The sequence below is a fragment of the Brachionichthys hirsutus genome, chromosome 9, assembly GCF_040956055.1.
Source record: "Brachionichthys hirsutus isolate HB-005 chromosome 9, CSIRO-AGI_Bhir_v1, whole genome shotgun sequence".
NCBI lineage: Eukaryota > Metazoa > Chordata > Actinopteri > Lophiiformes > Brachionichthyidae > Brachionichthys > Brachionichthys hirsutus.
Window position 1 is genome coordinate 14,367,656 of NC_090905.1, and position 26,304 is coordinate 14,393,959.

The 26,304-nt window shown below is 53.7% G+C and overlaps 1 protein-coding gene across 2 annotated transcripts in view; it reads left to right on the top strand.

Moving 5' to 3' along the window:
- Positions 1–26,304, top strand: part of gmds (GDP-mannose 4,6-dehydratase) — a 62,425-nt gene that overhangs the window by 29,356 nt on the left and 6,765 nt on the right. For both annotated transcript variants that reach the window (XR_011105637.1, XM_068743261.1), the window contains exons 8-9: positions 20,887–21,005; positions 21,128–21,224. Coding sequence is in view for 1 of the 2 variants with exons in the window: in XM_068743261.1 (XP_068599362.1) it covers positions 20,887–21,005; positions 21,128–21,224 (216 nt within the window). In the remaining variant the exon portion in view is untranslated. The remainder of the gene's footprint in view (positions 1–20,886; positions 21,006–21,127; positions 21,225–26,304) is intronic.

Genomic DNA, 26,304 nt, shown 5'->3' on the forward strand with positions numbered 1-26,304 from the left:
CTGTCTGTGACCTGCAGTGATAGCGGCGGTTTGTTTTCATTCTAAACTTGCCCCAGAGGTGCCAGTTTTGCACCTTATCCGACCCGAGTCCGACCCGAGTCCGACCTGAGTCCGACCCGAGTCCGACCCGAGTCCGACCCGAGTCCGACCCGAGTCCGACCTGGCCGTCACCCCCGGCTGACCCGCCGGGCCTTTCGTACTTTGCCTCCCTTCCCCTTTGAATTCCCTTTCTCTCTCCCTCTCTCTCTTTCGCTCTCAACGTTCCCTCGTTGCGCGTGCACGTGCATGAGCGTGCACGCTCACTCAATCAGTGCGAATGATTTCACATTCGTCTTGACGGTGGCTATAAACAGCGCCGCCCACGGACGCTGCCGTCCTCTCATTATGTCATTCCCGACCCGCAGCATTCCGACTGCTCTCTCCGTCCTTCCCTTCTTTCTTTCTTTTATTTTCAAAGACGGTTAAATTGAGCTAAAGTGTGACGGATCACAGAAAGTTGTGGGTGGGATCCCGGCTGTCCGCCGTGGCTCCTGGCCGGAGGCCGGATCGGGTGTTTGTTTATGTCTGTGGGCCGGCTCGCCGGTTCGGTGGCCGTGTTCGGCGGCTACACGGACGCCGTGATGAGACGGAATTACCCCGCGCGTCTGTTTACAAGATTGTGAGGAGGAAAAGTGAAGGGACGCGTACGTTTCAGCCCCCCCCCCCCCCCCCATGTTTGCTCCCCACCTTCACAAATCGTACGTTCTCCAGTCATGGCTGGCTTCGCTGCTCTCCAAACCGGCGTGACCTCAAAGTACAGACCCGGCAGAACGGCGAGCGTTACCGCCTGTCGTGCTCGTTTCATTTCCCGAGATGGCGGGCTGCAGGCCGGTGTAACACCGGGGGGGGGGGGGGGGGGGGGCGTAGTCTCTAATGTCCCGACCACGTGGCTGAGACGATTCAAAAATAAACCAGAGATAAATGTAGACGGGGGGGTTTGGAAGACGCTGCCGTTTGCTTTACGACCTCCACCAATCGGGTCGGTTTGCGCCAGGATGACGACCCAACCAATAGGAAGAGGAGTCGATCATGTGACTGAATAGTTTGTCTCCTCCAGGTATTTGCTTTTTAAATCTGATTGAACTCCAATAATAGTTTTTTAATGGTTTGAACAGATTCCGGGTCCGAGCTAAGACGATATCCCGGAGCTCTGCGGGCCGGCGTGTCTTACCTGGCGTGTCTTACCTGGCGGTGTCTTACCTGGCGTCTCTTACCTGGCGTCTCTTACCTGGCGTCTCTTACCTGGCGTGTCTTACCTGGCGTGTCTTACCTGCCGTGTCTTACCTGGCGTGTCTTACCTGGCGTGTCTTACCTGGCGTGTCTTACCTGCCGTGTCTTACCTGGCATCTCTTACCTGGCGTGTCTTACCTGGCGTGTCTTACCTGGCGTGTCTTACCTGGCGTGTCTTACCTGCCGTGTCTTACCTGGCATCTCTTACCTGGCGTGTCTTACCTGCCGTGTCTTACTTGGCGTGTCTTACCTGGCGTCTCTTACCTGGCGTGTCTTACCTGGCGTCTCTTACCTGGCGTGTCTTACTTGGCGTGTCTTACTTGGCGTGTCTTACCTGGCGTCTCTTACCTGGCGTGTCTTACCTGGCGTCTCTTACCTGCCGTGTCCTACCTGGCGTGTCCTACCTGGCGTCTCTTACCTGGCGTCTCTTACCTGGCGTCTCTTACCTGGCGTCCTTGGGCCGACCTTGATGAGCTCTTAAATGACCTGGAACTGGAAATGGGACTGTTTGTATTTGCAGGCCATTTGGCGCTCACAGCGGCCGGCGTGTGCTTGAAGGCCTGCGCCGCTCAGAGCTCCCTCTGTGTGCAGAGTGTGAGTGTGTGTGTGTGTGTGTGTGTGTGTGTGTGTGCGTGTGTGTGAGCGCCCCGAAATAGAATGCGCCCCTAATTACTGCTGCAAACACAGGTGTGGAAAGCCAGGCCTCCCTCCGCCCAATCCCAGACGCACCGTCCGACACACAGCACCCTGTGTGTTCCCGTTCGGGAGCACAGGAAGTCCAGCGTGTGTGTGTGTGTGTGTGTGTGTGTGTGTGAGAGAGAGTTTGTGTTTGTACATGAGTGAGTCCAGACCACACCCTTTGAAGTCAGCATTGGAGTGTGTTGGGTTTTCGGCACAGACACACACTCCTCCACTGGCTGGCTGGAAACCCTAAACCCCACATCAATCAGGCCTGCCACTCGTGCATTATCCATACCCCCGACACACACACACACACACACACACACACACACACACACACACACACGTTCCCATCCTGAGACTCGATTTTTGCCCCTCATAGCTCAGATCTCAGAATTCCTTTGTAAATCCAAATATTTTAGGCGAGTATCTTAAAATCAGATCACAGACGTCCAGAAGAGTGAAAGAGACCTGAGCTCAATGCTGGAAGCGATGCCTGTGATGTCACGGCGGGGCGGAGCAGCAGCGGTGTGTCATCGTGACCTCAGCGCCAACGCTCCGCCCCTATTGGTGGGACAGAATCGCTGACTCAAACCTCTTTTGTTTAAATTGTGAAACAGCAGCAGCGTGTTTCAACGGTTTCCACGGCAATACGAAACTCACCGAGTTATTTTGTTCAATCTAAAATTGGAATTTCATTTAAATAAATTGGCAATAAACACATAAAACACAAAGAGTAGTGCAGTTAAGTAAAAGATGAGGAAAAGCTCCCCCAAGTCAGCTTTGACCTACTTTACTTGCCGTAGTTGTAAACTTTGCTATTCGGGATTATAATCTCAATTTTGTCTTTGCCCCTTTTATTTTTAGCAGATTTAGATTACCTGAAGTGAATCGTCAAACTCTTTCTTTAAACTTTAACTTTAAAAATGCCAACGCTTGCTTTCCTGTCTTCCGCTTGTGTTCTTAAATAAAGCCCACATCGCTTTCAGATATTTGTGATCCGCTGCCATGCCTGTTTTTAGCCTCTGGAAAATGGCTGGGCCCCCGTATGGAAAGCTATTTATCATCCACCACCTCTGTCAGTCGCTCCCTCGCTCCCTCTCTCTCTCCCTCTCTCTCCCTGTCTGGGTGAGGCTCTCTCGGCCCCAGCCGGTATTGTCCCACACTCCCAAGAAGCCCAAAATGAACACTTTCCAGTTCCACCGTCTCCTCCTGACGTCCTGACATTTTCAGACCACAGACCAGGTCCCGCCCCCCTCGCTGTTGTTCTCAGGCGTCGGTTCGAGGCCCGTCCTCGGAGGTTGTTTTCCGACCTCCTGCTGCGCTCCGAAGCTCGGGGGCCGCCGGCGGAAGACGGATGTGGACGGAGACGGGAAGCGACAGAGAGGGATTAGGAGACGGGAGCTGGGCTTGACGTGAGAATTAGCTCTAAACGCTTTGAGCAGCAGCGTCACGCTAGCGACTTCAAGGCTCGTTTACGCTCACATGAGTCACTGTTGAATTATTGATCAGGGGAAAATGTGCGAGGGTGCGGCCTCGGGTACCGAGGAAGGCTGTTTCCTGCGGCAGCGGCAGATTCCTGGTCTGCGTCTCCTCGTCTTCCTCGGTTTGGGTCCCGGCGCTGGGTCCCCATCGGAAGCGACCCTCGGCAGGCGGGGGTCGTGTTAAAAACAGAGGGTCACTGTCAGAGGAAGGAGCGATGGCGGCGCCCAGCCGAGGTTCACGCAGAGCGGCCAAAGTCTTGGTCTGAGGCAGGGCGCCATTTTTAAAAACGCACCCTGGTGCAAAACGAGGGGAAATGTTGAGCGCTGCGTGGTCGAACGCCGCCGTGGTCGCCGGGAGGCCCCTTCATGGGGGGGGGGGGTACCGTGTGTGGGCTAAGGCAGGATATGAGCAAACCTCCGAGCTGCTCGCTGGATATTTGTTCGCATTAACTCGGATCGTTTAGTTTAAACAGACGCTGAGCCGGGTTCAGGTCCAGTTCGCACCGTGTGTGTGTGTGTGTGTGTGTGTGTGTGTGTGCGCGTGCATTTTATCGTGCATCTCATCAAAATTAATTTTAAAGCGGAAAGCAGTGCGTAATCCTGCATAATCGGCGTATTGTGCGGGCCGGCGCTGGTCGGAGGGAGAACCAGATCCTAAGGGTGCTGTGGAAGCCCCCACCCACCCACTCCCCCGTTTCCTCTGGGCGGGGCACGCTCGCCGACGTCCGCCCACAGACGGGCCTGTGTTCCGCTGTTAGCGTGTTCAGATGAGTCCGGTCCGCGTTCCCCGGCTCCCGGGTCGCTGTGTATTTACTCGCCGAGGTGAAGCTCCGGGCCGGCCTGTCGAGTTTCACGCCGTGGGCGGACTAGAAGTCGTTAACACGCTATCTGTGTCTATTTTCACAACCGCTGCTGCTCCTTCCGAGCAGAAAGGGGATTTTGTGTCTGTTTTTTTAGCTCCGCCCAGAGTTTGGTGAAAATCCTGCTGTCGCCGTTTTCTTCTAGCTACGATGAGTCGCTTCACGTAAGAAGCGAGATTAAAGCGAGATTAAAGCGAGATTAAAGCGATATCTCGGAGAGAACATCGTATGAAAACATGGCTGTTGCCCCGGTAACCGGGTTCCATTCGGTTGAAGCCGCTGACTGTTGCTACGGCGTCCCATGGTTAGCTCTGTTCACCTGTTGCATCGCCTCGCCGCTCTGAGAAACGGCGTGACCCCGCCTCATTCGCCGTTGACCCCATCCATCTTCATTAAGCTCCAATTATTGGCTGAAGTTGGGACGGCCTGCGTGACGGAACCCGGCACCTCGACAGACGAGTCACCGCCTCCTCGCCCATCCCGATCCCACCGGGGCCACCGTGGAAAGGGGAAAGGGGAAAGGGCACGGGCGGCGAGGGGGTCACGGCTCTGGTGAGAAGCGGTCCCAGGGTCCACTCCCAAAATTCCGAGCTGGAGTCAGTCTCTGCCAGCCACGCTGAGAATCATGGGAAAAGCGCGGTGGCCAATAAATCACAGCCAATGAGGTGGAGCCGGGCTGACGGCGGTTATTGACGGACGTTCGTGGGGAAGCCGTGCGGTTCTCTCCGCGTGCAGGCCGTCCCACCGCTGACGTCACGCTTCCCTCCTCTGGGCTCGTTGGATACGGCACCAAAAACGCAAAATCATTTAACGGCGTTGGAGCGGGTTGTTTCCGCCCGACGGTCGGCGCTCTCCTGTTGCAGCGGGCCTCCGACAGCGTCGCGTTGGGGGGTATTTAATCCGAGTCCCCAGAATAAGGGGGGGGGATCCTCGCAGCTTTAGTAAATCATCCCCCGGTTCTCCCCCTTATCGTGGAGCGCCATTCTCCTCGCCGTCCTCCCGGCCTTACTCTATTTGGGTCGTGGACCTTTTCCCTCTCTCGTCTGTCAGTGCGCCCCCGTCGCCGTGGAGGCCCCCCACTCACTGACAGACAGCGCCCGGTGGACCCGGCCCCCACCCCGATGAGGTGATGACTCATTCGATGAGGCTCTTTACACACAACATTCCTGACAGAACCTCGACTTTTCAATCAGATTTCTTTGGGTCGGGTCGTGGGTCGGGGCAGACCCCCATTAAATGTTGATGGGGACACCACAAAGTCCTGAGCTGGTTCCTCCCCCCCCCACAGCCTGTATCCTCCCTCTTCCTGTCTTCTTTAGACTATATTTATGCCCCCCCCCCTTCTCGGCCCTGTGATGGATTCAGTGCTGCCATGCTCAATTTCAGCGGCCAGTCCATCCCCACAGCTCATAGCGCTTCTTTATGGCCCTGCTTGGTGCGGTGGGGGCGGGGGGCGCTGGTGACCCGGCTCCCCCCTGCAACACGGGCCTGAAGGAGGAACGGCCCCGCGGCTCAGAGGAGGTGAAGCAGAGGGGAGCGGGGAGCGACTTGGGTGTTCCACGACTGGACGCCTCGGCTGTTATGCTTTCTAATACTCCGCAGGGCAGGACAGGGGGGGGGGATCATGTTTTTACACCGAAGGCGAGCAGGCGGGTGGGCCAAGGGAGCGTTTCGGAGTACGGGGGGGGGGGGGCATCCTGTGTGCTGGTGTCGTGGATCTGACGTAAGGTCTTAGGGTGTTAGCCGTTCTCCCCTGCCACGCCACAGATCAGATGGGCGTGTCTTATCCACGGAAAGTCACTCCCCCTCAGGTCGGTTCTCCTTCCCATGTCTGGATTCAGCACGCTGTCATTTAGCTCTACGTCTGGAACAGATTCACATGAACTCGGGACATCTTCTGCCCCCCCCCCCCCCCCCCCCACTCTGGCCTTTACCCCCTTGACTCTCCCGCCCTGGCGGCCATTACACACTGAGCTGTGACCTCCAAACACCCCATCATCTGGTTCTGCTTGCCCATCCCGTACCCTTCCCAAGGCCACAGGAAATAGCTCAAGAGTTTGTGGGCCTTTTACCCCGGGGGCGGGATCAACAGGTGCGCCAGTGTTTGTTTCAACCTTTCCCCATTACTCGGTAATGGTAATAATAAATACGGTGAGGCCAGGCGGGTTCTCTGACTCCGTCTCAAGTTCCGTTTGCTTTTCTTGAATCGACTTTGGAAGAATTCACAATTTGTTTTTTGTTTTTTATTCATTTTTAATTTAATTGAGACACAAGTCCGAGTCGAGACGGCAGCACATGTAGACTCGCATATAAATACGCGTTTTCCATTTTAGGACTCGCACACTCGAAAAGCTAACACAGGCAGTTCCCACAATGCCCAGCAATAATTATGTAAAGCAGCAGGGTGTTTCCTGTTGGGATTCAAAGATGGGAGTGTTTATAAGGTAAAACTAATTCTGCCTCAGTGCATAAAAGGAGAAGGCAGTTGTCCCAAGCGCTGGTTGCACCCCGGGGACATTAAAAATAAGATGATTTGTAGATCTACTGCTTTAATCAAATGCTTCCAGTTGAAGAAATGATGAGAAGATTGGTAGGAAAATGTGAAATAACTGCCAAATTCTCTTTACGGTGGGAAAAATCATATTTTTCTTTCTTCAGAAGAATTTCCTGCATTCCGTTTTACCTCATACCTCCTTTCCAATCTGACGAGTCGACTCGCTCATCAGCCGTCGTCCTGTCATGTCTGTATTTGTGTTTTTAATATATACAAGGCTTCCTGTAACCGCGGCAACAGCTGTCTGTTTTCACTTGCCACTCTAAGTCGGTTGTACCCAAAACCCAAAAATAATTCACGATTCGTCTAAATTCAGAGTTTTTGTGAAGTTCACGTTTTTATTTCCCCTTCAAAATAAAAGCCCAAATGGTTTTGTGCTTTTACTTTAACCTTTATCGCGATGCCTTGCCCCTACCCAGGAGCTATCGATTATCCCAGAAGTTCTGGGATAATGGCAGCCATTTTCCCCTGCGGCCATTATAGCAGGTATAGCTACCATCTTGTTCTCGTATTACCTGGGATCCCCCTTAAGTGAGTCATCAAATTGGGTAATAGGGGGAGTGAGGCAGTTTAATGGCGCGCAGGGTCGGAGGTGGGGGGGTCAAATGTTGCCATAATCCCAGGCTCCGGCTCCGGTTCATAAATAAGATCTTGGCAGCTGGGAGGAGGGGAATAATTGATTTGAAGGGAGGGGGGCCATATATCACCTGAGAGAGAAGTGGAGTTGACAACCACCCGCCGGCGTTGCAGCCATCGTTGGATTAGCGCCTCTGGCGTGGTCATCGGTGAGACGTTAGTGACATCATGGAGGCTAACGTGATCCCACGGGGGATGCTGCGTGGGTGTCTGCCGGTCGTTGGATTAGCGCCTCTGGCGTGGTCATCGGTGAGACGTTAGTGACATCATGGAGGCTAACGTGATCCCACGGGGGATGCTGCGTGGGTGTCTGCCGGTCTGCTCAGACCAGGAGCTGAGAGGACGTTTCACTTTGAGACGCGAGTCTGGGAAATCGTACAAAAACATTTGAGTTCAATTCAATTTCGAACTTGAGAAAAACAGAAAAGAAAGAAGAGACTTCAGTGTTGGGTTGTGGACGGGAAAATCTGGGGTTCTGTGTGGGAGAGAACTATTCAATGCAGCCAGGTTGAGCAAGTCGCCCCCTCCCCGAAGACCGGCACGTCTGTGATTGGACGGATTTCGATGCGTTGGCTTCATTGCTTCGCACCGTATCCATCACGCGGGACGCGTCCGCATTCTTCTGCTTGTTTTCATTGATAAACATGTTTTGATTGGCAGAAACGTCTCGCAGACAGTGGGTTTCCTGTATAGACAGGAAGTGAGGGCTTTTATGAGGGCGGCACATTGATTTCGTAGCATGCCAGGTCTGGGAGCGTGGAGAAAAGAGACGCTTCCTGTTGAGAAGAATGCCATGCCAGCTCACGACTGAGTGAGAGCTCACGAGAGTCGCTTTGGACCGTTGCCCTCTGTGCTGCTCATCACACCGCAGCCCGAGGTAGAAAAGAGGATGGATGGAAGAGAGAGAGCGAGGGAGCTATCGCTCACCTCGTCTATCTAGAGGAAGTGCAACTGAATGTATTTGTGTTTTTTAGATCTTTAAATGTACCTTGGGGTTGGCTGCTTTTCCAGGAAATGCCGCCGACACCTCCCATTGATGGGAAAGTCTGAAGAATTGGCTTAAAGTATCGTGCAGGACGTGTCACTGATGTCGGTCACGGACTAGCCGTCTTGGACATGCAGGTTCGTTCTGATGATTCAATCTTCATTCTGCCCTGATTGTCTGCTAAAGCATTTACAGATGAATGCTTTGATCCAAATCAAGTCCGTGACCTCGTTGCACCCTGATAAGACGATGTCAAATCTGGAAAGCTTTACTTGTTGAGAGGAATGACCGGAGCCGGTGAGCTATTGGCTACGATGAGGCTAACTTTAGCTAGCTGGAAACGTGACGGCCAAATAAAGAGCGGACTCTTCCGGTTGTTCCGTTAATTTGGTGCGTTGGGTTTCGCGCTCAGGTGGAGAAGTAGCATTCCATTACGTGAGGACATCCTGTACTGACTTGGCTCCCCTGAGACCTCCTCCGTCCCCCCCTCCCCACTCCTTTCACCTCATACTCTTAACACTCCTTGTCCTCCCCCTTCTTCCCCTTCCCTCCATCTCCCTCTCCCTCACCTTCTTATCTGCCTGCATCTTTACCCTCCCTCCATCTCCATGTCTTCACACCCATGGTTCTGGGCCCAAATCTGTGTCTCCCTCCTGCCTTACAGCTCCTCTGTGTTAGCCGGTGGTCTCTCACCGAGTCCCAGAAGGATTGATAGCATTCCCATCTTCCAAAGGGCCTGGGAAAACATAGAATAAGTCACGCACGTCAGGATTCAGACGGGCGCGTAGCAAGAAGAAAGGAGGACCACAGTTACAGGACATGCGTCCAAATCTACAGACAGAAAGGAAGTCACTCTGCGTGCTGATTGGCTGTTTGCCTTCTCAGAGCCTCTCGATCCCTCCCCATCCTCCAGGTCAAGGGTCAGAGGTGAAAGGCGAGTTGCAGGCTGTCTCTCCTGGAGGAGAGGAGAGGAGCTGGTGTTGGAGGTCCCCTGGCCCAACTCTTCAATCCAGTCTGAGCAGCCTCCTCCTCCTCCTCCTCCTCCTCCTCCTCCTGCACATCTGGCTGCCACTAGATCGCTCATTTGGAGGGAAAACAAGAATGTTTTTATTTCCCAGGAGAGAAGAAGAACTCCAGAGTGAAACCTCAGAGTTGAAACGCGGAGGCATCCTGGGCCCTCGCACATCCTGCTGCTCGGTTGCCATGGCGAGGAGTTCCTGCGCTTGCGTTCTTTTACGCTTCGTCGACATGCAGAAACAAAAACTGCTGCCGATCTCGCGTTACGTGGCGTAAACAGGTTGCACAGCCGTTTCACCACACGTACAATCAGAACAGAATTTGATTGATCCGCTTTGATTGATCCGAGTTGCAGCGGAAGGTCCTCTGTCTCTAAAACGTTTACCCTCGGAACCTCGCCGATGGTCTCGCCGTACAGCCGATGCGTGCACAGCTGGGCTCCATTACAGCGATGTACAGTAGCCATGGCTCCGCCCCTCGCCTCCAGCCCTCTGCGACCGTTATTGGAAATGCGGCGCTGCTACGGCTGCAAGCTTATGTGGATTTATATGACACAGGTGCACGTGCACGCACACAGGCGCACGTGCACGCGCACACACACCGGGAGGCACGTGAGTGGAATAGATCTCATGTCTCCGCCACTCACGCGTCTGTACTGCTCAACCGGAATCGTCCCGGCTCTTCTTGCTCCTCATCTGATTCTGATTTTTGACTTTGCATATTGAATATGACAAAAATGTATTTCATTTTAACTCAATATATTTTTGCCCCGAACGTCTAGATCTCCTCTTTTGTTCTGGGAATATGCCAGGCATTTCCTCCGCGCGCTATCACAGATTTCCAATAAGAGGGAGGCCCGAGGTATGCGCCGGGCTGGAACCGGGTTCCCGTTCTCCCCGGCGATCCTCAGTGGGGCCGGAATACTGGGGATACGGTTTCCCACTGGAAAACAAATCCAGAAGGAGGAACAACCAAGAACGTCCTAAGATCCCCAGCGTGCAGCTAAGCTGCGTGTAGCTGCGTTTGCTAGCGTGCAGGAGAGGTCATTCGACGCAACATTTTCCAAATTGCTTGCTTCATGGATGAATCTTGCTCCCAGGGTTTCACTTCTGAGACCTAATCTGGGTTTCAAGCTGACCTGAACGGATCGCTGCTGCACGCCCACACACACTAATGCCGTCTCAGAACACGTGCGTCTCGTCAGCTCCGCCTCTGTGGCGTTCATCCCTCTATATTGAAGGGCAAAGGGCAACGATGCATCCCACATGCTGCTGGCTCAGCCCCTTTGTGCCGATGGCACCTTTCATGACGGAGCAGGCTGGTGGGTTCTTACATGAAGGGCGTGATTGTGCGTGCGTGATTGTGTGTGCGTCATCACCAGGGTTGTGGTGATTTATTTGCATTTCAGATGCTTTAAATTGTTTTTCTGCACGAGTCACGTAACGAACTATCTGAACGCACAGATAAGAACCGGTTTAGGAGGAGAAACAGTCGGAGTGGTTCCGTTTATCCTCTGGAGCGCCGGGTGTGTCGTGACATGCTGCGACAAAAGGCTGGATGCGCGCTGATGAGTTGTAATGCTAACGCCTTAGGCTCGTTGCGCGCTAGCTCTTACCTAACACAGGTAATTATTGATGTCATTTTATAAATAATAATACATAATTTCCCAGGTCTGGGATAATAAAGTATTTCTATTCTATTCTATTCCATTCTAGCGTTGCGCCGTTTGCTGTTGCTACACCTGTGTGATGTCATCACCGCAGGTGTCTCTCTGCGTGTTTATCGGATCTTATCTGCGCGCCTGTTCTGCGTCGCGTTTTAAAATAGCTCTGTGGGAGCGCAGGTAAAGACGGGAACACGCTGCAAATGCTTATCAGCGTGTTCTAATCAGCAACATGTGCTTTTCACAGACGCTTGCTTTGTGCGTCAGGCCTTTGGAATCCTAAAAATTAGCTTCCGCGATGTTTCGCACACGGACCCGCTCCTTATTTGTCCCGCTGAAAGAAGACCCGGTCCAGGACGGGACTCTTTAAGGGTCTCAGGGCTTCTTTTTTTTTTACTGCCCCTGAACCGGACCTGGTCTCACCGGTGGTCCACAAGCCTGCACCGACACACACAACCCCACACAGGCGTGCATGCACACACAACTACACTGGAGATCATGTTTCCCACTTCATTTTTGTGCAGAGCTGCTGCTTTGGAGCGTCTTCTTAAACGAGGCTTGGATTATTAGTCTGCCTAATTGGCTTTTAACGAGGTTTCCCCTCCCGGCCTGGGTCTGTACCACCCACCTTTAGGGTCCGCTCGAGGTTAACCCCATCCGGATCAGAATCGCAGCTCAGTTTACGGTCATTCCCGTTCGTCCTGGACGTTCTGTTGGAGCTGGAGATCCGTCTGAGCGAAACAAACGCGCCTGATTTTGCATCAGTTGTGAAGATATGAATGTTATTGTGATGACACAAGAATAAAAATGGCGTTCCATCAGCGGAGGGTCATCGGAGGTGACTCTACCTGCCGACATGATCCTGCAGGTGAAGGTAATGGAGCTGTTAGCGCCACGTATGGCCTGCAGGCTGATTTAAATAACTCGGCGCTGGCGTTCAATCAGCAGCAAATACCGACCAGCTTTCTATGACAGCTTCCTGATACATAAAGAGGAACTGTCTCTGTTGCATGAGCGCCTCGCTCAATCCGAGTCTAAACTGTTATCTTATCAAAACAAAGGATTCTTTGAATATCTCGATCGAAGGAAACACCCCCGGGCCGATCGTGTGTGTGATAGGAAGGAAAATGTTTCCCACCAAGTCTCCCCGAGCGCGCCTGGGGGGGGAACTCGAAACACTTGCCGTTTGTTCGGTCTGGCGCTCCCTGCCAACAGTCGCTAGAATACAAGACGTGTTTTTGTTTCTTCTGCTTGGTTGCGTCCGTGGCGAGCGCTGGGTGTCGCTGCTCGTGTTTTCAGGTTGCTTTACGACGGCGTGCGGCGTGCGAACAGAGTGAACGGGAGACGAATCGATCACACTGGCTGTGTTGTAAGTCTGTCTGTGCTGCTGGGTCGGCTATACGGGGGGGGGTTAGTGTGTGTTTGTGTGTGCTGGTGCATGTTCTCATTGCTCAGTTGGCGTTGCCGGTTGCTTTGGTCGCTCATCAAAAGGATGATTCTATTTCACCAGGCTTCCCCTCAGACTTTAAGTCCAAGCCGGCGTCACCCACAGCGAAAGCAACAGCCTTAAACCTTAATGTAAGAGGTCGGAGGTCATTCAATGAACCCAAAACCCAACGCTTTGTCGTGCCTTTCCCAGCAAGCCGCCGTCAGACAAACACGCTTTGTTGTTCTGCGATTGTTCGACTCGACCTTCCACTTCATCCCGCTTTCTCAGGAGGAAGTGGGCCGTCCTCCGAGTCGGAGGCTTCCTCCGGCGACTCCCACTGCAGCTCCACAGGAAGAGCTGGAGCAGAGTTAGTGCGCCCTCAGGCACCGTCGGCGGGATGGATCCATTAGTGTGGGGAGGGGGGCTGAGGAGGCAGAGGACGAGCCGGGGGGATGAAGATGATGTGGTCTCGGTAGAACGCATCCAGGGTTCCCCTTGATCCGGTTCCACCAGCGTTTGTTCTCCGACGTATTATATAAGCTAGCGCCTTCGGGTTAAAGGTCAGACCACGGGTTCTGCTGGGATCCGTTTGATGAACCGCAGTCCAATGCAAACAAAACCCGTCACTCTCGACGACGACGATGATGATGATGATGATGATGCTCTTATTTTAATGGTATTAAAAGCCAGCCTGCAGCAGGTGATGGCAAAGAGCCGACTTTAGAGTAAATTCCCACAGGAAGCGCTCTGCGTCGCCGCGTGTGCGTCAGGAAGCAGCAGTCGCGTTTGTACGTTTGCCGCTGCTGCTCGTCCAGATAACGATGAAGAACCGACGATGAGGATGGAGGATGGAAGGGTTTTATCTGTTTTTAAAATATTAGGTTGGGCCCATTTGATGTTTTGTAAAAATAACGAATGTACGGTTTCCCAGGCATCCCCGGAGAGCCTGAACATCTCACAGCCCATCGCCTCTTCATCGCCTCTTCTTCATCGCCCGATGCTATCAGTGTTGTCTCAGAGCACAAACACACAAAGCAGCCGGACAGATAAGCCTGAAAGAAACACAGAATGCTGAACGTTGATTGTTTTTATTCCTTCAACTAAAGTGTGAAAACGAAGCCGTTGTTTTTCTAAAAACTCATTTATTTCCATGTTGGAAAAATATTTTAGAATATTCGGTTTAAGACAATAATGAAAATTTAATTATTCCCTATTGAAATGTGAAAATGTACATCTTCATTTAAATAAAATGCTCTTAACGTTATGTAAGATCGACATTTCTTTACACTACGGAAATTATGTGGTTAAAAAAAAAGGTATATTAGTGATTATTCATAAATAAAATAGTAACCAGGAAATCAGAATTTGATTTGAGCATTTAATCCCATTTATTTATTGATTAGTCTGTTAATATTCCTGTATTTTTACCTCTTATTTTCTTTATATATATATGCAAAACACTGAACACCTCCCACATAATTTATTTATCTTGATCTGTTGATTGAAACATTTATAATCTCCACTTCTGTGCAAAAATAATCAAGTTTAAGGGAGAAAAGAAAAGCACATATTTCTACATATAAAGAAAATATAATTTAGCGTATAAATACTGCCCTTGAAACTTTTGGCGTTGACTGCAGTCCTTCCCAGACCGCCTAATGAAACCAGCATGGCCCCGGTGCCGGTGGGCCGGCTACGGGCCCACTGAGGGCCCACTGAGGGCCCACAGCGGCCCCCACACCCTCATAAATACACCAACAGCTTTCTTAAATATGTGACAAAATGGCGTTAAAGTTTACAGGCCGGGCGTCTCTGTGCACCCTGCTCCCACCGAGGGAGGAGTCTCTCTTCCACCTGCAGAGGAGAAAGGGGGAGAGAGGGAGACTCGCGTGTGCACACACACACACACACACACACACACACATCTGATACACACACCTGCTCTTGATTGTCCTATTTGTAAGTGATGTAGTAGCCGCAGGGGAGCGAGGGAACGGTAACCAGGTCGATAAGATCGCATGAGGTCACTGTGGATGGAACTGTACGCACACGCACACGCGCACACACGCACACACACTGCTGCTCCTGCTGAGTGACAGGAGGCGCAGCCTTTTAGAGCATGTACGGCGTAAAGCGAGTCGTCTTCTTGCTCCTGCTTTCAGCGCCGGGTCAGAAGTCACGTGACTCCGGGTCAGCGTTGAGACGCAGCCGCTGGAGGAAGTCTGGAAACTCAAAGACAGAGATAAGTTAGACCCCGGAGGTGGAAAATAGTGGGACGTCTTCCTCTCTTCTCTCTTCATCACTCCTCTGTTCCTCTGTCCATCATTGCTCTCTGATTCCACCGATTTCACGGGAAGACTCAAATGTGCTGTAGGGTAACCCCGGCCCTCTTTAACGTCCAGGTACGACATCCAAGCGCTCCCCCAGCAGAGAGCAGGAAGTTGGGCCTTTTATCCGGTAGTGGTAGTTCTGGGCGGTTCCTCTTCTGACGCTGGATTCAGAGTAGATCGATCAGGAATCGATCAAACTGCTGGCCTGAAAACGTCCCCGTTTCGGCTTCTCCTGCTGAAATACAGGAAACGTTTCAAAAGGTCCTTTAAATTTAACACCAGCCTGCCGGAGGTGCAAAACCCAAAAGAGCTCCACCTCTAACGTGCAAACATTTACAATCCTAATAACCACCTCATTAAAAAGCTCCGCCCCCTGTGGCGTCCCTCGTCACTCTGCAGATCCGACCTTCACAGAAGCGGGCGCAGTGAGAGATATACAAGTAAATCTAAACGGGCGTGGGGCGCCGCCGTCGAGGGGCGGCGTCCACGTCGCTCTCCTCCTGATGTTTGTGCTTCTTCCAGTTTTTCTGGCGTGGCATCACTCGTCTATTGATAACCTCGGTTTGATGTGTACTTGCATAATCTGTGTGTGTGTGTGTGTGTGTACACATTACACGCAGTTATTTTAAACACCTTTCACTTCCTGTTTGACTTCTGTCTATTCATAACTCGGCTGTGAACGGTTAGTATAGCCGCTAAATTTAACTAACCTAACCGGTGGTGTTGGGGGGGGGGGAGGGGGGTAGCCCCCCATTCCCGCCCCCCCCCCCCAAAAAAAAATGGAAACACACCCACAGCAAATGAGAAGACTCCTTTGAGAAAAGTGTTTCTCGTGTTCTCACGGTGTAAAAGTGACGCGATCGCCAAACTCCAGGGACCAACAGCTCGGCCCGCGTGACTTGAGCTGGCCCCGACCTGCGTGTGTGTGTGTGTGTGTGTGTGTTGTGTGTGTGCGTGCTTTAGTTGGCAGCGTGGTTTTAGAGGTTAAATAGTGAATGACCGTCTTTATGGGACCCTTCCTCTGGTGGAAACATGGAAAGATTGTTTACTGAGGACCGACTGTTCATAGAGCCAGGGGTCACGGGCAAGTTCAAGTGTGTGTGTGTGTGTGTGTGCGCGCTCACAACACGCTGATAAAGATCCATGGAATGGATGCAGGTTTGAGTGATGCCTCTGAATTCTCCCCTGACAGTCGTTTTTATCTCCGTGTGAACTGTTGCGTATTTTTGCGGTTCATTTCCAGAGCAGGTTCTGTTTGTAGAATCCGAAGCTGCTGTCAGTCCGGAAGGCGAAGAGGCCCGAAGTGGCCCGAAGAGGCCCGAAGTGGCCCGAAGAGGCCCGAAGAGGCCCGAAGGGGCCCGAAGAGGCCCGAAGGGGCCCGAAGAGGCCCGGAGAGGCCCGGAGAGGCCCGAAGAGGCCCGGAGAGGCCCGCCTCGTTGTTTTTGATGCCACAGTTACCGAACGTTTTCTGTTAACAGCTCCTGACATCGTAGCGATGACACCAAGACATCCCTGAAATAACAAAGAATAGCGTGTGGATTCTGCCTGCTGTACACGCAGGCAGAATCCCCCCCCCCCCCCCCCCTCGTCTGACAGAGCGTGATCACTTCGCCGTCCCGCTCTGTGAGCAGAACCCAACCGTTAGGGTTGAAAGCCCGAACTGACAGACGTTTCGAGAGCATCGTGTCATTCTGCTGCACGGCTAGCAGTAAAGGCTAGCAGTAAAGGCTAGCAGTGAGCCTTTAAACCCGGTGTGTAGCTGATGCTAAGCTAAAGGCAGTCATTAGAAATGAACAGGGAAGGGTTTGGGTTTAAAAACAAACCCTCTGGTGACTCAAAGCTTCTCGGACGTGTCTCTGGGCTTGATTTAAAACTGTTCAGGGACCCGCCAGAGGGGGCAGCGTGCGCTAAATATCTGGGACGCCCCACAAAAGGCCGTCACCTCCCTCGTCTGTCAAACCGGGACCTCCTGGGGGGGTGATGGGTCGCTGTCTGGGACGAGGCATCCTCCGAGGTCCACCACGGCAGAAGACGGCGAGGTGCGGTCGCCTCTGCGTCATCCCGTGTGTGTGTGTGTGTGTGTGTGTCACAGACTTTAATAATTTCAGCCATCTCTAAAAATAGAGTCTCTGTAAAAGAAAAAAGCTGCTCTGCTAAAAATCACAGCTCCGTAGCAGCCGTTTGGATGATGTGAGCTCCCTGAGGTGGAGCCTGGGAAAGTTAGCTGTGTGTACTAGCGTGTGTGTGTGTGTGTGTGTGTGTGCGTGTGTGTGCGTGTGTGTGTGTGTGTGTGTGTGTGCAGGCCCAAATTGAATGACTGAGGGTCTTACTCACATCCACGCAGGCTAAAGTGCGGAGGCAGACGGTTTCTCGTCGGCTCCAGTCCGTTCCCCGGCCCAGTTAGATTTCATGTCCTGGTATGGTCTGGTCCCGACCCAACCCGACCCGTCCCCTCTGACTCATGGACCATTGACTCACTCAGGGATTGTGGGATGCGGGCCGAAATAAAGAACGGCTGCGCTAAAGGACGCGTGAAGTCACATGAAATACGTCGGAAAGGGAAAGTTGTCCAATCAAACGTTCTCCACTCAGGAACGCCGGGAATGTTTGCTCAGACGCGTTCAGGGGGTGCTGTTCCCGCTGACCCCGTCCGGGTGAGATGCACCAGGCTGTAAATGCAACGCACGTATCGGTGTGACAGTCCTAAGCCTGGGAGTCTGTTTTATTCCACTAGCATCCTGATGCAGTCGCTAGCGTAGCTTTAGCTTGTAGCAGGTGTCACCGCACTGTAGTCTGTAGAGCCGCCGCCAACGTGGCTAGTTTGTTTTAGCCCCGCCCCTCCCTGATGGAAACCCATGAATGAATATTTAATTCTCCTCTTCTTTTGTTGTGTCCTTTGAACGAGGTCAGATCTGTAACGAGTCGATGACGGCGGCGGCGGGCCCGTTTACGTCCTGTAAAATCAACGAATCAGCAGCTACTTCCTGGACGCCGGCGGTGTCGGGTTTTAAAGCACGCGTGACGCCGAGACGCTTGAGGGTCGAGCATCATCGCTCCGAGGACGGCGATCCAGCGGACTTGTGTTAACGTGTCAAAATGTTTTGTGCTGCTGCGGATTGGGTGACGCTTCTGCCAGTGCGGTTGTTATTTGATATGTTGTCAGCTTCATGCGTGCACTGATACCCAGAGGAGAGGCGTGTGCGTGTGCGTGTGCGTGTGTGTGTGCATGTGTGTGTGCGTGTGTGTGAGCGTGCGTGTGTGTGAGGCGGACAAAAGGATCCTTTGAGCGTTGGGATTAGGCTGTCAGACGTCTGATCTGCAGGATGGAATGCTGTTTCACACACAGCCTGACGTCAGGTGATACACAGACCCGCGCTGTGATTGGCTACAGGTCCACACAGGTAGCAACACTCTGCAAACGTGTGTGAGAGTTACTTGTTTTCGATTTGCAGGTGAGATTGTCGTGCTGGTGTGTGTGTGTGTGTGTGTGTGTGTGTGTGTAGCCCTGGGGCTAATGGCATTAGCAGGGGCTGATGTCTCTGTGGCTGTTAGAGCATATCCATTAAGAGCCGTTCCACATGTCAGCTGTTACCCCCCCCCCTCCACAGACATGGGTGGGGGGGTTAACAGGAAGGCGAGGATGGGGGGGGGGGGCGATAAATCACGCCTTCTCTGATTGCGATCTCTGATTGTCGTTTTCTAGTTTTTGTTTGTTTGTTTGAGTCAAAAAGTTGCAAACTTTCTCGACGAGACCAGTAATCCCTCAGCGTCGTCTTTCAGGTTGATCAGGATTAAACAAAGACATCTGAAGGCAGATGGAATCATGCCAGCCCGACTGGATCCGCCAGCAGCCTTCCACTCCCGCGACATTCCCCGGATAATGTGGTTTATAGATGGGAATATTATTCTACAGCACGTTAAATTCAGCTAAATGAAGCTAAAAACCCAAAGGATTCTCTGTAAAGGCGACGGCTGGATACAGGTAGAACGTTCGGCCCGGCTTCCTCCCGTGGGTGTCGCGGCGTGATTCAGGTGAGGGGTCGTGGACGGCTGCAGGGGTCAGCGTCTGTCTCTTAGCTGGAGTGGAGTGTGTGTGATGGGGGTCATCCTGTGGCCATGTGAACAGGAAGGTGCTGCTACAGCGTGAAGCGCTGAACCTCTGGGCTGTTTATCAGATAGCTAATGAAGCGGGGCAATCCTGGGGGAGAGAGGGAGGGGCAAGGGGAAGGGGCAAAAGGTAAAAGGTGGGCGGGCCGATGTGGGAACGCTAGACCGGCGGAGGCCGCGTCACTCAGCCCCCGCTGTAAACATTTTCTCTGGCGCCGGACGAGAAGCCGAGCCGCGTTCTCAACAGCCTTCATCGCAGCCTCGCATTCATCAGCCCGGTCCGGGGGGAAGCGGGGGGGCGCGGGCCCAGAGCCGAACAAGCTCAAATAATCAGCAGTCAGGCGAGGAAAACAGAGCGACAGCGTAGACGGCGGCGTTTGTTAATCCAGAGGTAATTAATCTGCGTTACGGGCCGGGCTGGTCCGGGAGCGATGCTTTAAGAATCAAAGCGAAGAATCAAAGCAGAAATACGATTCGAAGCAGAAATCCGTGTGTTTTAGGGGTTCTTAGATCTCCAGGATGAGGATCATTGAAAAAAGAACCTCCAGGTCTCCTTTAAGAAGTCAACCTTTCATTTTACATCACTGATTTAAGAAGCATGAAGATCCCGATTCGCCTTCGCCTGCTGCCAATCGAGCGCTGTGATTGGCTGTGGGAGAATCTGCTGTGTTCATCAGGGGCCTGAGGGTCAAAGGTCAGGCTCAGGGGAGCCATCAGCGCTGAGCGGTCAGGTGACCCTGAACGATCCTGAGATGGGACGGCCTCTCCTCCCAGAGGAGGAGCATTCCATCGCTGCTGGTGCGTGTGTGTGCGTGTGTGTGGGTGTGCGTGTGTGTGTGTGTGTGGGTGTGTGTGTGCGTGTGTGTGTGTGTGTGTGCGTGTGTGTGCGTGTGGGTGTGTGCGTGTGGGTGTGTGTGGGTGTGCGCGCGTGCGTGTGTGTGTGTGTGGGTGTGTGTGTGCGTGTGTGTGTGTGTGTGTGCGTGTGTGTGCGTGTGTGTGTGTGTGGGTGTGTGTGTGCGTGTGTGTGTGTGTGCGTGCGTGTGTGTGCGTGCGTGTGTGTGTGTGTGTGGGTGTGTGTGTGCGTGTGTGTGTGTGTGTGTGCGTGTGTGTGCGTGTGGGTGTGTGCGTGTGGGTGTGTGTGGGTGTGCGCGCGTGCGTGTGTGTGTGTGTGGGTGTGTGTGTGCGTGTGTGTGTGTGTGTGTGCGTGTGTGTGCGTGCGTGTGTGTGCGTGTGGGTGTGTGTGGGTGTGCGTGTGGGTGTGTGTGCGTGTGTGTGGGTGTGTGCGCGTGTGTGTGTGTGCGTGTGTGTGTGTGTGTGTGTGTGCGCGTGTGTAATAACTTTATCAGAATATTCCTGCTGTTGTCGTCTTCGTGACGACTGCGGTGATATTTCTGATATTGTCTGAATTTGTACTTAATAAAATAATCGATCAATTATTTAAAAACAGATTCAGCGAAACATGTTTGTGTTTGGTCTTTCCGTCCGTCCCCGGAGCGTCTCCTAATCAGACGAGACGCTCCGGAGGTCGGCTGCACAGACGCCTCCTTTAGTCCAGGGACTTCCTCCTGCTCGCTACTAGTGACCAACCAGAACCGGGTCAGAACCAGCGTCTCTGCGAGCTGCTGAGGTGGTCGTGTGTGTGTGCCAGCAGCATAGTGGGCCCGTGGGAGTGATTGCTCCTGCTTTCCCACAGAATCGCCCCCCCCGGGGGTGACGTCAGGGCAGAGGTACGGGCCTATGCCCCGCCCAGAGGTCGCAGGTTCACTTCCTGTCTGTCGGGACGGAGTGGGGCAGAGTCCAGCGTGGCGGTTCTGCGCTGCCTTTATGGATCGCCCGGGATCTAACTCCTCCTCTCGCTCTCTTTTTTCCAGGCTATGTGGCTGATGCTGCAGCAGGAGGAGCCAAACGACCTTGTCATCGCCACGGGGGAGGTGCACAGCGTGAGGGAGTTTGTGGAGCGGGCCTTCAAGCACGTGGGCAAGACCATCGTGTGAGTGCGACCAGACGGGGCGTGAATCTACGTCCAGGCGAACGCTCCGTTCAAATGTCAAATCGGGAGACAAACGGGGAGCAACGGACGGTGTGTGTGTGTGTGTGCGTGTGTGTGTCCAGGTGGGAAGGCAAGGATGAGGCGGAGGTGGGCCGTTGCCAGGAGACGGGGGTGGTGCACGTGAAAGTAGACCCGAAATTCTTTCGTCCAACTGAAGTGGTGAGTCCGGTTTCTCTTATCGTGTGTGTGTGTGTGTGTGTGTGTGGGGGGGGGGGGGGGGGGGGGCGATGTAATGTCCATCCGTCCGTCCATCGGATCAGCTAGAGTCCAAACGGCGTCCCAGTAACACCAGTAACAGCCATTAGACACGCACTTCCTGCTCCACACACCTGACCTCCACATGAATGCCGAGCGTTTTCTCTCCGTGTATCTGATTGCCGGTCATTGTGTCTGGACCCGGCTCCGACGGGACCGGCTGGCGGCCTCGGCCGGCTTATCGTGTGCCTTTAAACAGCTGGAAGCGAGCCAGCCGGCCTCCTGAAGGCTAATGCGGCTAATGCAGCTAGCGCCCTGCTGAATGGACGCGCCTTAGTTTCTGGTTTGAGCGTCCAAAGCGAGAACTGAGCCCCCGTCCCGGGATGAGACGTCTCTCATCGCTGTGGTCCGAGGGTTGTTGTGGGTTCTCCCTGGGGAGAGTGTTGGATTACCCCGGGGGGGGGGGGGGGATTAGCTGTTGGGTTCTCAGTTTAAAGACAGGAGCTTTGGTCCAGCGAGTTTAGAACTGAGATCCAGTTGAGTGACGGCGGAGGATTAGCGAGGAGGCGCTGCCGGCGGTCCGCCGACGCCGTGGAAGCGTCGGCCGCACACCTGGGCCGACGACCTTTATGAGTTCTTAACCCCGAAAGCCCTAAAAACGATGGACTTCCTTTTTCCTCTATTTTTCCGCGTTCCTTCGGCACTTCTTGAGCGGAGGCAGGCGTGAGGAGGGATGTGAACCATCCCCCGACCTCCTCTTTCCCATCAGAGCGGGAGCCGGACGTACCTGAACGGACCGAGCAGAGTGGTTAGGGTTTAAAGATGCTGACGAGCATTTGACCTTTGACCCCGCAGACAGGAAGAGACTGACCCCGGCCTCGACATTGTGTCTCTCCTGCAGTGGAAATGCCTGTCATCGAGTGCGTGCACGTGTGCACGACTCGGCTGACGGAGACTCTCTGGTTGTGCGAGGAGAGGCGGGTCCGTGTCGGACTCGTCATGTGATTCATCATGACCCTGTCAGGGCGAGCTCCTGACACGGGCTCATTTATCTCCCCCGCGGGGGGTTAAACGTGCGGGCGTGCGTCACCGTGTGAACACGCACAAACTGGGACCGGTTCCTCCCAGGTGATGTCGTGTGAAAGTCGGCAGGTTTTGTTTTGTTTTTTTTAATAAAGTTTCTGCTGCAGTTTCCCGCCGGCCCAGCCGTCATGGCCGCCGTCGCTTTCCAGCTGGGTTAATCCTGCCTGTCAGCCCGTGGCTTTCTGTCGGTGCTGAGGTTTGGCTCAGGTGAAGCTCCGAGGCGTGTAACGGAGGATTACGCTCTAATCCCAGCGATTATTTGCGGTTGCCAGGCGATAAACAGTAACTGTGTGAAAGAGCGTTTCTGGAGGCGCCGCGGCGTTTGGCACACTTCGCTGCACGCCGTCTCCATCCTCACGTGCATGTTTTCACCTCTTTCTCGTGCGCACACACACACACCTGCAGAGCGAACATTTACCGGCTGTCATGCTTCCGAGTTCGCGTGTCGCCGGAGGGCAGAAACCGCTGCGAGTTGAGCGGCGGCTCGCCGGTTCTCGTCCGACCTCTCCTGCGGTCGTCTCTCATCGCCGCCCGTTTGACCCGCCCTGCCGGTCGGAGCCGTGCAGCGACTCCGGCCTCCGTGCGGGAATGCGACTCCGGACTAGAGTATCTAAAACGTGACCTCGTCGTCGTCTCTGCTCCCGGCGTGGAATGCTCTGAGCTTAGCATCGTAGCATGCTATGCTACTGACAGACTGGAGGGTTTCCATCCAGGAGCTATCAGGAGGCGGGACAGCCTGAGGCAGCTCTGCTCCGCCTCCGAGCTGGTTTCTATTTGCTTAACCCCCCCCCCCCCGTCTGTGACCTTCATGATTAATCAGAGTACTTATTAGCAGGAATGCTAAACGTCACCCCTCGTTTGAGCAGCAGCTCCTTTGTTTATTGCTAACGTGTCTTCAGAGAGACGAAACGGAGTGAGACACAGAAGCGGCGTGCGCTGATGTGTGTCGCTGTGCGGGCCGCCCTACCCGTTCTTAATCTGGAGTACAGGTGAGACTCCAGAAGAGTTTAAAAATAGTTTCGCTGCCGCGCCACGCCTCGATATCTGTCAACCGTCTGTCCTCGGGGGCCCGTGTGAACGTCTCGGAGTCATTCCTGCAGCGAGGCGGGCATAACCGATTTACCGGCAGCACACGCCACGGTGAGTGGGCTTCCCTCCCATGCTGATCCGGTATATTTTGTACCTTTGCTGAAGCGTGCCGACACCTTTAGAGCCAACTTTAGAGCCTCTTCTGCCACAGCAGGCAAGGTGAATCTCAGGGCCCGTTGGAGGAACGGAGTCGGTGTTGGGTTTCATTTGACTCCGTGCAGGCGGTCCAGAACCTCATAAATCCGCTCCCGGGATCCTCGTAGCTCCGTCTCCACACACAGAATGACGGAGAGATGATGAGACGGGCTCTGCGTGAGCTGCGTGTCTCTCCCTGCCAGCAAGTATCGTTTAACCGTTTCTGCTTTAACTTTCTGAACCTTCGGGCCCTCCATAAAACAAGTCCTGCACAGACGCCGTGTCAGAAAATCTTTCATCCCCACGATGAGGAGAGCAGGGATGGACCCCATGTGCTGCTGACATGACGGCCCCAGAGAAGACTCAAAAGTCGACCCGCTACTTAATGCAGCCTGAAATACGGGGGTGGCGATTCCACAACGTCCCAGTCGACGGTTGGGATTTTCTTCAGGCCATCCGTCTGGCGTGCAACCAGCCTTTTGGCCAGGTGAGAAGCGCCGACACAGGTGAGTCTCTCCGGTCTCAGGAGGACAAGCGTCTCAGGCATCAAGTTCACATCAGGACGACGGACGAATCCGTGCTGGATTCCGTTCAACAGACTTCAGAGTTTACCTAATGGTGAACCTGCTCCGCCCCCCCCCAGCGGGGAACGACAGGAGGAAATGTATTAACAAGGAGGTGATGAGGAGGATAACGAGGCCACGAGGGTGACCCTGGAAGCACGTCGAGCTCTCACCCCGGGGGCGGAGGGAGGGACAGGAACCAGCATCGTTATCCGTCTGTTGGTGTCCGAGCGGGGCCAGCGCTGGTAGCCGGGGGGGCCGTTCAGAACCGCTGGCTCTCTGAGCTGCGTCATCGCCGGGCCGAGGAAGCAAGAACTCCAACTGAACCGCATCCATCTGGACGGAGAAGTGCTGAAGCAGCAACCCCGGCCCATTTCACCGGGGGGGGGGGTTCCCAAGCTGAGCTGCAGGCCTTTAAGCAAGGAGAGCGGGTCGGGGCCCGCCGTTTGAATTTATAGTCGGATCCGCTCCTCGTTTCATTCCACGCTTGTTTCTCAGGCAGCGTCTGATCTGGGGTCGGTTTGGGTGATTAAAGTTTGGGAACCAGCGTGCGTCTGCCGGTCTTTGGCCGAGTCGCCATCGGGCGCGTTGGCAAACGGACGCCGCTCGAGGATTCGCCTTAGCGGAAGCTGGCGATGTAACGTAAGGAGAAGAGGCGCCTCCGTGTTCCGACGGCGGTTTGGTGCGTTCATGAATCTACGGACGTAAAGTAGGCAAAAAGGCTTTTATGAGGACGAGATTTATCGGTTGGACGAGCCCCGTCGAGCCCCGCCAGCTGGATTTATGGCACGTGGCACGTGAAACGGGCCGCTTGGCCGCGGTCCGCGCTACGTGCACACAAAGGACGCATGAAATATTAGCATTCGTTTAAAAGGTTCCCGTGTTTTAGGGAGGAATCGGCTTTCCATTTCCAAGAGGCTTCACAGGAAAGCCGTTTTCCCTCACCTGGAACTTCCTACGGACCGGCCGACGCCATTTCTGCATATGAATTATTTGTAAAGTGTGTAAAGTTAAAGTAGAGTAAAAAGGACACCAGTCAAGCTGATTAATATTCACGAAGCCCCCCGTCTGTGGATGTGGATGTAGCATTTAAAAGATGCGTTCAGAAACGTGGGAAATCTGTGTGTTCTTTTACCATTTATGAACTCAAATGTTGTGATTTTAGGTTTAGTTATTTTTAGCTTCCATGTAGCATTTAGAAATGATGAGGTTCGTAGAGTACATATTTAAAAAACATACGCTCGGAATCTCGTGCCAAAGGCGAACAAAGATTGGAAAACTTCCACTGCAGTGGAAAAAGGGCTGGAATTCTCTGCTGAATATGAAAAGACCCGGAATAGCTCCTGCTGCATCCCGGTTGGTTTTCATCTGGGACTCGGCGTTACCTCCCAGAAACCCGATCCCCTCCAGCAGCAGAATATAGACTTCACCCGGGTGTGACGGAGACGCGGCAACACAATGGCCCCAAAGATGTTTCTGACCGCGTCCACTTCTTTATGAGGCGCCGCCCGATTCAGGGAACTGCCAGTCAAGGACGCTAAAACGGCTGCGTGGGCGTGGGACAGAGGACGGAGGCTTTCCGACCGACGCCACTCCCTCGCCACGCGTGAACTGATGTGAATTTAGATGACAGGAGGATTTAACCTTTGGGAAGGGATCTGTAAGGAGGGGGGGGGGGGGCAGAGAGAGGTGAAAAATGGGATTGACCCATGACCCTCCGCGCCGGTAATGTGATCCTGGTATCTCTATTGTGCAGGAAGAAAGGTGGGGAGGCGCTGATTAGAGCTTCCTGTGGCCGGCCTCGGCGTCGACGTGGGATTCAAACCGACGCCGCGGCATCTCCTGCTGAAACCCGCAGACACGTTCCGTACAGCCAGGAATGTCGTGATCGTTTCCAACCTGCCACAGGGTTGAGGGTTCGGACCGTGGGAGACGGGATTTTGTCCTTTTATGTTCTGGTGTCGTAGCCACAGCAGATCAAAGCCCGACCTGCCGTCCTCGGTTTGCTGGTTGAATTTACCGAGCGTGCATTCGCCTCCCGGTTCCCCAGGTTTAGTTTAGTTAGTTTAGTTAGCGAGCAGCTTTGGTAATCCGCCGGTAACCGGTGACGCTGTCGTAATGCTGCAGGTTTATGACTTCCTGTCCGCGTTTAGGAACGTCTTAGCGCCGCCTGC